At 36.5% G+C, this 10,756-nt stretch overlaps 1 protein-coding gene across 8 annotated transcripts in view; it reads right to left on the bottom strand.

Moving 5' to 3' along the window:
• Positions 1 to 10,756, bottom strand: part of LOC136825789 (A disintegrin and metalloproteinase with thrombospondin motifs 6-like) — a 332,879-nt gene that overhangs the window by 37,763 nt on the left and 284,360 nt on the right. For all 8 annotated transcript variants that reach the window (XM_067082692.1, XM_067082690.1, XM_067082687.1 and 5 more), the window contains exon 6: positions 7,213 to 7,544. In XM_067082692.1, the coding sequence (XP_066938793.1) occupies positions 7,213 to 7,544 (332 nt within the window). The remainder of the gene's footprint in view (positions 1 to 7,212; positions 7,545 to 10,756) is intronic.

The following is a 10,756-nucleotide window of genomic DNA, read 5'->3' as shown; positions in this document are numbered from 1 at the left end:
ACTTTGGGAAAGATACTTACGCTAAAAGAGGTCAAATTTGAAAGATACTTAGACTTGAAATGCACTGACTTTGGGAAATATATTTAGACTTCACATTCACTGACTTTGGGAAAAACATTTAGGCTTTAGTTCAATGACTTTGGGAAAGATACTTACGCTAAAAGAGGCCAAATTTGAAAGATACTTAGACTTGAAATTCACTGACTTTGGGAAAGATATTTAGACTTCACATTCACTGACTCTGGGAAAAACATTTACGCTTTAGATTCAATGACTTTGGGAAAGATACTTACGCTAAAAGAGGCCAAATTTGAAAGATATTTAGACTTGAAATTCACTGACTTTGGGAAAGATATTTAGACTTCACATTCACTGACTTTCGGAAAAACATTTAGGCTTTAGATTCAATGACTTTGGGAAAGATACTTATGCTAAAAGAGGTCAAATTGGAAAGATATTTAGACTTTAAATTCAGTGTCTTTGGGAAAGATATTTAGACTTCACATTCACTGACTCTGGGAAAAACATTTAGGCTTTAGAGTTAATGACTTTGGGAAAGTTATTTACGCTAAAAGAGGTCAAATTGGAAAGATATTTAGACTTGAAATTCACTGACTGTTGTAAAGAGACTGAGACTTAAAATTCACTGACTTTGGGAAAGATATTGAGACTTTAAATTCACTGACTGTTGTAAAGATATTGAGACTTTAAACTCCATGACTTTGGCAAAAACATTTGGGCTTTAGATTTAATGACTTTGGGAAAGATACTTATGTTAAAAGAGGTCAAATTGAAAAGATATTTAGACTTGAAATTCACTGACTTTGGTTAAGATATCTAGACTTAAAATTCACTAACTTTGGGAAAGATATTGAGACTTTAAATTTAATGAGTTTGGGAAAAATATTGAGACTTGAAATTCACTGACTTTGGGAAAGATATCTAGACTTTAAATTCACTAACATTTAAAAAAATTTTTATGGTGAGTAGATCGGCACTGTAAAATAAGGAAAATGTAAATAAAATAATCAAATTAATAAATAAAGAAATAAACAATTAAATGAGTAAATAAAAGATACAAAGGGACAGCATATGAATTAAGGCGAGAATAATCTTACAAATGACTTGGAAAATAGAAGGAATAAATCCCACGAGAGGAATAAATCCCTGAAAAGAATACATCCCCCCAAAAGAATAAATCCCTAATAAGGAATAAATCCCTTAAAATTAATAAATCCCCTAAAAGAATAAATCCCTTAAAAGGAATAAAACCCTAAGGAATAAATCCCTTAAAAGGAATATATAAATCTCTAATAAGGAATAGATCCCTAAAAAGGATTAAATCCCCTAAAAACATTTAACCCCTTAAAATGAATAAATCCCTAACACGGAATAAATCCCTTAATAGGAATACAACACTAAAAAGAATAAATCTCTTAAAAGGAATAAATTCCTAAAAAGGAATAGATCCGTAACAATAAATACATCCCTTAAAATGAATAAATCCCTCTAAAGGAAAAAATACCTTAAAAGGAATAAATCCCTTAAAAAGGAATAAATTCCAGAAAGTGAATAAATCCCCTAAGAGGAATAAGTCCCTTAAAGGGAATAAATCCCTTCATAGGGAAAAAACCCCTCAAAAGGAATAAATCTCTTAAAAAGGTATCACAAACAGAACATTCATGCCTAATGTCAACCATAAGAAGTGAGTTTAGGGAACAAGGCAACCAGAGAGAGAGAGAGAGAGAGAGAGAGAGAGAGAGAGAGAGAGAGAGAGAGAGAGAGAGAGAGAGAAAGTAACAGCGCTGTTTCTGATACGCAATAACATCATATTGAATTTCTCGCACGTTCTCACCCAAATCATTAATCAATAACTGGTCATAGCGGAGTATGTTTTCCGATTTATTTCCGAAGTTTAAACTGCTGGTTAGGTAAATCTCACAACTGATTACACAATATAATTTCGGTGGTGATTCATCAGAGGTTTAAATTGTTTCTGGCCAAATTCTAAGTCAATTTATGAACTAAAATCAATTATTCATGGCCATATTCCAAGTCAATTTATGAACTAAAATAAATTATTTATAATTCTAAGTCAATTTATGAACTTAAAATCAATTATTTATGGCCAAATTCTAAGTCAATTTATGAACTAAAATCAATTATTTATGGCCAAATTCCAGGTCGATTTATGATCTAAAATCAGTTATTTATGGCCAAGTTCTAAGCCAATTTATGAACTAAAATCAACTATTTATGGCCAAGTTCTAAGTCAATTTATAAACTAAAATCAATTATTTATGGCCAAATTCCAGTTCAATTTATGAACTAAAATCAGTATTTATGGCCAAGTTCTAAGTCAATTTATGAACTAAAATCAATATTTATGGCCAAGTTCTAAGTCAATTTATGAACAAAATCAACTATTTATGGCCAAATTCTGCGTTAATTTATGAACTAAAATCAATTATTTATGGTCAAATTCTACATCAATTTATGAACTAAAATCAAAATTGTTATTTTCCACGATCACACGCAAGGTTGCCATGTTATAAGTTTTCGATTAAATTTTACGTCCTAATTTCCCACTCGACTGAAACCCAGTCCGACTTAAACTCAAAATCCACTAAAAATCAACAGAATAATATTCTAAAGATGACGTCCTCTTATTGAAGTTCAGTCCGCAAACAAAATGCAGTATATCACTCCTAATAAAACTTTACAAGCTGATGACTCACGACGCGAAAATAATAAAACCTCTTATTCATTTACGTAGTTTACTATTTTATCTCAGGGTTATTTGCCTCGTTTATTTCTTGCCCCGTAATTAATCACCTTATCCTGAGCATCTCCGAGTATCCGAAAGCCCTTCTAGACAGCTGTGTCTAATGGCACGGTCGTTAAAAGCACCATAAACAATGGCCACAATGGAGAAAATAATCGGTGTGATTAAGCGCGATGACACTGCAAAAACACAAGTGGCACTATCACACAGCATTGTCCTCCACAGCCACTGCTTATTATTATTATACCTTGGGACGACGTCACGTACGTCAGACTTCCTTTCTCGAAGTCCCGAGCAGTGATTCGGCAAAAACTTGCAGTCTGTTGTCTGCCGTCTCCCCCTCCGCTACCCGGGATGGACTCTCAGGGCATAGGCGAGTTTTGAATCACACATTTTGGGGATGTGTTTCATTGAGTGCATAAACCACCCAAAGACCCATTACGTAATCAGCTGAAAGGGCAGGGAGGTGGATGCACTCATTCAGCCATAATGTTACAAGTGACGCTCTTCACATTATATATTATCATGAACTTAGGCCAGTCACACCCACGTAGTATTGTATGTTACTAGGCAGCTGCAAATGTCTTCTAAAGAAATAACTCTGAAATCTACAATTCTACAATTTTTCGTCAGAGCAGTCTATGTAAATCAGTATAATTTCCTAGATAACTATTTTTCCTCTCTCTAAGACAGCTCTGCAAGAACATCTACGCAAAATGTGTGCGGAAAGCAACCGTTCAAGACAAAAGGCAACATCTGCGACATTTGACACCTTGGCCAAACGAACTCAACATTTGACACCTGGGCCAAACGAACTCAAGCATCAAAAACCACGTTTGAAAGACACACTCCTTCCATCAGTTATTGCCTCCACACGATTCTCGCCACATGAAATATGTGACAAGGAAAAAGGTACCTACTAATGTCAGAGAACTGATACCAAGCGTTGTTGTTGAACTGCATTTGGAATGAAAGAGTGACGAACTTCATTTGCAAACTTGAATACAGTGCTGTCGTTACTGTCAGAAGTTTTTACGTCTTGAAAGTCAGAGGACTTAGCGTTACGGAGGTCAGAGAGAGAGAGAGAGAGAGAGAGAGAGAGAGAGAGAGAGAGAGAGAGAGATCAATTGTACGTTGCGTAATTTATCAAACTTCCAATGACGTCTCAAGGTAATTTAAGAGAACTCTAAAAGGACCAGCCTTCAATACCTTTTATTTTTTAGCACTCCAGTGCCGACATCTAGTAAGCCACTGGGCCGACAATTTCGACAAACCCATTTGTCCATTCACAACAAATTTTGTTAATACACACACACACACACACACACTCTGTACATACTGTACACAAAGCACAGACACATTAGGGAACATTGCCACCTCACGCCTTCCTCGAAGTTAACTGCAAGTCTAACGTTAGTCAAGCCGTCCGTCTACGTTCGTTCTACAGTTGGTCAAGTCGCCCGTCCGTCTAACGTTTGTCAAGTCGTCCGTCTAATGTTAGTCGTCACCCGTCTAACGTCGGTCAAGACCATCTAACGTTAGTCAAGTCGTCCATCCAAATGCACCAATGTCGTCCGTCGTTTGTTAAGTCGTCCTCTAATGTGGGTAATGTCGTCCGTCTAACAGTTGTTAAGTCGTCCGTCTAACGTTAGTCACGTCGTCCATCTAAATGTTGGTTAAGTCGTCCGTCTAACGTTAATCAAGTCGTCCATCTAACGTTGGTCAAGTCGTCCGTCTAACTTTAATCAAGTCGTCCGTCTAACGTTAATCAAGTCGTCCGTCTAACTTTAATCAAGTCGTCCGTCTAATGTTAATCAAGTCGTCCATCTAACGTTAATCAAGCCATCCATCTAACGTTAATCTAGTCGTCCAACTAAATGTTTGTCAAGTCGTCCGTCTAACACTAGTCAAGTCGTCCGTCTAACGTTGGTCAAGTCGTCCCTTTAATTAAACCGGTCCTCGTCTCATCTGATGATAATCGCCCAGAGAAACTGCCCTAATAATGAATCCGGTCGAATTAGATAGCGAGAATGAAGGCGATGTTAATTCAACAGAATTAACACATTACTTTAAAATTAGCATTTTAACAACTGCTGGGCTAGGCATCAAGACGACAATCTTGCGCGGTCGGAAAAATACCTTTATCTAAATAAAAAAATAAAAAAAAACATGAAGGAAAATAAAAGATAATGAAAATGAGCTCTGCTTTTGTTATGGAGATAAATTTAATTTTGAAGATAAGACACATTTGCGAGAAAAAAAAATATGTAACACGAACATACTTCACTATAAAGTTTTTTTTTCTACAAAATGAAAAACAGATTTACGTAAAACGAAGATTGCTTGTAAATTTATTTTTATCTCGGTTGTAGAAATAAGAATTCCCTTCCTACTTCTGAGGTGTAGAAATAAGAATTCCCTTCCTGCTTCTGTGTTTCCTGTCTCCAACGTCCATTCTTTCGTCTGTCTATTCATTCTTGAACCTTTGCTGGAAAAAAACAGAAGTAACAAATACCGGTTACTCATCTTTCACCAAAAATACCCACTTTTAAAGATGGCGTATGCCCAAGCACGTATTGGTCTCCTCAAGGGCAACTTTTGTCACGTGCCCACGCAGAGACACTTCATGAGAGGGCATTTTTGCCCATCTGAGGTGCCCACAAAAGACAGTCGCCTTAGTGCTTCGTGAGTCATATATTGAAATGGAGTTTGTCAGAACTGGGTCATACCTGTTTCACGTCCATATATTTTTATGTACACACACACACACACACACACACACACACACACACACATATATATATATATATATATATATATATATATATATATATATATATATAGACAGTATAAATTTCTGACTCACACCAGGATCGAACCCAGGTCTTTCAAATGAAAGGCAAGGCCGCTGCCAACTAAGCCACGCATGAGTTAGCCTGCCCGGGCGAAGCCTTAGGTCCAGCGGTACTGAGGTTCCACCTTCTTTTATGACCTCTGTGGCCTAGCTGGCAGCGGCCTTGGCTTTCAATTGAAAGGGCTAGGTTCGAGCCTGATGTGAGTTAGAGATTAATACTGTGTATGTATATATGTATATATATATATATATATATATATATATATATATATATATATATATATATATATATATATATATATATATACTTCTAAAACATTAATTTTTACACTCGATCCTGGTGTTAATCATATATTTATTTCTGTTCCACACGCGATTGTGCGTTGATTATTCCTCTCTCTCTCTCTCTCTCTCTCTCTCTCTCTCTCTCTCTCTCTCTCTCTCTCTCTCTCTCTCTCTCTCTATATATATATATATATATATATATATATATATATATATATATATATATATGTGTGTGTGTGTGTGTGTGTGTGGGTGTGTTATATAATATATTGTGCAAAGATGCCTACGGTCCCCAAAACGATTGCAAGACGGAGAATAGAAGACTTCAATTACCGAATGGATGTGTTTATACTTCGTAGCTGACATTCTACTGCACATACATAACCCTCCCCCCTTCCATTCAAGGGGAGGGGGGCACCATCACCCACCGAGCTCCGATATTAATAAATATTCGTTTCAATTAATTACGAAATACTTTTTCAACAACCAGTTAGTACCACTTACTTAATGGTTCGCTTTAAGCAGGAGAAATGTTTATTTTTTTATATTTTTTATACGATTGTTCAGTCTGTTTAGCTCACCTCAGTTTCATCGAGGAGAGAGAGAGAGAGAGAGAGAGAGAGAGAGAGAGAGAGAGAGAGAGAGAGAGAGAGAGAGAGAGAGAGAGGTGTAACCAGATGAGTATTGTACAGCTTCTCTGCTCTACTCTCTAGGGATGAGACTACTACAGAGCTCCAATGCTCTTATTTCAACCTTAGCTATTTTACTGATTGATGTATTTATAGCTACTAAAACTGGCGTCACAGCATCTACATGTTGGTATATTTTCATAAACAGGTAGACCAGCAGATGGCAAGCCGGGATCGAACCATGAATCTCAGCAATGTGAATCCATCACTCTACCACTGATTATACCAATGTATTCTGTATCTTCATCTTCTATAAAATATAAAAAGACCTACAAATATTTTCATTGCGTCAAGTTTTTACGTAAAAATGACAGAGAGCAAACAGAGAAAAATGGAAAATACAGAAGGGGCAATCAAGAAATGGTCAAATATGTGAAATAAAGTAGGCACGATAAAAAAAAAAAACACACAACAAAATCAGGCAGCCTTTTCGAAAAGAGGCAAGGACAAATGTAATCAGTAAAGACACAAGCACTCAAAAAATAAACATATGAATAAAAAAAGGGTAGAATTCACTGCCCTATGCTACACGCCCATCTCTCTGCCCTTCCGTTTGACCTTTCGACCCTCAAAGCTCCCTTAAAACGAGTTGACCTTACCTCGTATTGTGGGTCTTCCAGAAGCATGATTCGAACGACGTAGATATTGACGGCGTTGCCGATACTGGCATCATGATACACGCTCGATACCATATTCATGACGGTCAGGATGTAAGTAGTGATGTCTTCATTTGAATAGTAGTCGACCATCTTCTTGTCGGCGACCACAGTGACTTCGACGTTCCTCTCGACGCTGACGCTCCTCTTCCTCCTCCTCCTCCTCTTCCTCGACGTCCTGTCCCGTTCCTCGCTCTCGGAATCCTCGGCGTCTCCGATATGTCGTCTCTCCCTCTCCCACCTGGCGCGGGCGAGGATGCCTTCTTTGTAGGATTCTGTTAGAAAGTATTTAGAAGGAACTGAGTTATTACTCGCTAAGCAAAAGGTATCGTACAAAATAAATACTAATCGAAAGGAAATATAAAACAAGTAAAAAATGCGCCGAAGTTTCTTCGGCACAATCGAGTTTTCTGTACAGCCGCTACGGCTTATAATCAAGGCCACCGAAAATAGATGTATCTTTCGGTGGTCTCGGTATACTGCTGTATGAGCCGCGGCCCATGAAACTTTAATATCGGCCCGGTGGTGGCCTATCCTATATCGTTGCCTGAAGCACGATTATGGCTAACCTTAACCTTAAATAAATTAAAAGCTACTGAGGCTAGAGGGCTGCAATTTGGTATGTTTGATGACTGGAGGGTGGTTGATCAACATACCAATTTGCAGCCCTCTAGCCTCAGTAGTTTGTAAGATCTGAGGGCTTACAGAAAAAGTGCGGACAGAAAAATGGTGGGGACAGAGTAAAGTGCGGACGGACATGCAAAGCCGGCACAATAGTTTTCTTTTACAGAAAACTAATAAAAATTATTAAAAATACTGTCTCGGTGAATAATAGTTATTGTGGTGAATAATTACCACTTAATGAATGACTACTACTTAATAAATTATTACTACCTGAATAAGGGGAATGTAAACAATGATTACTCGCTATATTACGGGGAAATAAAATATTGTACAGACAGTCTAAAATATATCAAGAGTTTTGAATAAGTAACTGAACGAAGGCGCAGTTGCATCAGCAAGAATTTTAGGGACAACTTATGGAAATAAATATATATATATATATATATATATATATATATATATATATATATATATATATATATATATATATATATATATATATATTTATATATATATATATATATATATATATATATATATATATATATATATATATATATATATATATATATGCAAGGAAAAGGAGCAAGGCTAGGGCTTCTCCTTACAGGACAGATAATAAATAAAAGAGCATAACTTTGAATACTGGTAATAATAATTTGAGAAGCATAATTTTTCTTCGTATGAATAAAAAAAACTAGAATCATGATTTCATTCTTCCCACAGGCACAAAAATTGAGAAACATTATTTCTCTCAATTTGGAATTACTTCACCTCTTAATACAATCTGAGAGTTATCATTAACCAAGTTTAAAAGTATACTGTAATTTCCGCATTAACTAGAAACTTAGAATGAAGATATTTCTTTGTCCAAATTAATCAAGTAAGTCGGAAAAAATAAAAGTATTTCCTCCTTTCTGGTAATCAGAGTTGATCAACATCATTTTCATCGTGGTATCTTTAGCCGACTCCCCCGTAGGGAGGTAGTGTCGTCAGTGCACCTCATGCAGTGCACTGTAAGCATTACTTAAGGTTCTTTGCAGCGTGCCTTCCTTAGGTTCCTAGCTGCAACCCCTTTCGTTCATTTTACTGTACCTCCTTTCATATTCTCTTTATTCCATCTTGCTATCCACCCTCTCCTAACAATTCATTCACAGTGCAACTGCTTTGAGGTTTTCCTCCTGTTACGCCTTTCAAACCTTTTACTGTCAATTTCCGTGTCAGCGCTGAATGACCTCATAGGTCCCAGTGCTTGGCCTTTGTCCAAAATACTATATCAATTCAATTTAGCTGACTAGATTGTATTCCAGCAAGCCACTCCCTCTTACCCCCATCTAAAACTGACGTTAATTTCCGACCACCAAATACCTTGCTTGAATCACCTGCTCCAACTGGCTCCTTCATGCATATGGAGCGTGTCCTCCGGCTGGGAGCTAAAATCCAGAAGCACAGTTTCTCTCTCCTAAAAGAGAGAGAGAGAGAGAGAGAGAGAGAGAGAGAGAGAGAGAGAGAGAGAGAGAGAGAGAGAGAGAGAGAGAGAGAGGCCCTAAGGAATGCTATCTGCACTGTCATGTAACGGGGTGGAGAGGTTATGAATAAACTTTTTGTTTTAATTTTTTTATATATATATTTTTTTTGTCTTCTTGATGAACTGGCTCGCTGAAGGACATAACTTACGTACTAGTTTTTTTCTTAGCTTCCTTTCCTTGATGTAAATTGGTTGCTCAGTCTTATTTATTAACGTCTTTTGATGGAAACTGATCCAATTTAGTTTCTATGTTCGTTTTTCTCTTCGAGAGCTACTTTCTTTTAGTGACAACTGAGAATGAAAAAAGTATTCACCTTTCTCTCTTTCGGATTAGAACCGGTTCCTTTCTCCACAGAAACCTTCGACAAGAAGAAATAAAATAACAAATGCTATTTTGTTCCTTTGCCCCTTTATACATACTGCCTACATCTATACAGAAAACGTACTTTTTAGTGTCCTTAAAATTATCAGTTAGTTTTCATTACATCAGTCATCTTTTGCCACAGAAATATCAATTATCGTTTAATTACCCGTCTAAGAAAATGACTTGAAAATTCTCTTATTACATCTAAGAAACCGAAAAAAGAGAAAGAATGATAAATTTGCTAAAACGTTTAAAATAAACTGAAAATAAAAAAAATTATTATTATTATTATTATTCAGAAAATGAACCTCATTCATATGGAACAAGCCCACCACAAGGGCCACTGATTTGAAATTCCAGCTTCCAAAGAATATTGTGGTGTTCATTAGAAGAAGCAATAGAATGCAATGGGAAACACAGAAAGAAGAGACCAGTTATTAGAAAAACAGATAAATTAACAAATCAATAAATAAATAAATAAATAAAAACGCAAGTAAATTATTAAAATACACGGAGAATCGTATTAGGGTAGTATTGTTGGCAAAAAGTCAATAAGATACAAGGTACATCCACGTAAGAGAAGAAGCGTAGAAAACAAAACAGAATAAAAGCAACTAAAAAGAAACATTTTCAACATCTTGTTAGTGATAAGAACATGACATTCAGAGGGAGCAGTCTGTTCTTGAGTGACAGGGACCAATTTCACTCGGCAAACCGCCTGCATACGAATTAGGTCAAGCCTGCTACGTTTTTCTTATGCTTGCGATTAAACCTGATTGCACTCAGACTGCAAAGAATGTTCGACGAGACTGAATCTTCTTCAGAGAATGTTCAGCTAGACTGAATCTTCTTCAGAGTATGTTCAACCAGACTGAATCTTCTTCAGAGAATGTTCTACGAGACTGAATCTTCTTCAGAGAATGTTCAGCCAGACTGAATCTTCTTCAGAGAATGTTCAGCCAGACTGAATC

The sequence above is a fragment of the Macrobrachium rosenbergii genome, chromosome 39, assembly GCF_040412425.1.
Source record: "Macrobrachium rosenbergii isolate ZJJX-2024 chromosome 39, ASM4041242v1, whole genome shotgun sequence".
Lineage (NCBI taxonomy): Eukaryota > Metazoa > Arthropoda > Malacostraca > Decapoda > Palaemonidae > Macrobrachium > Macrobrachium rosenbergii.
This window is presented reverse-complemented; position numbering and strand designations above follow the sequence as displayed.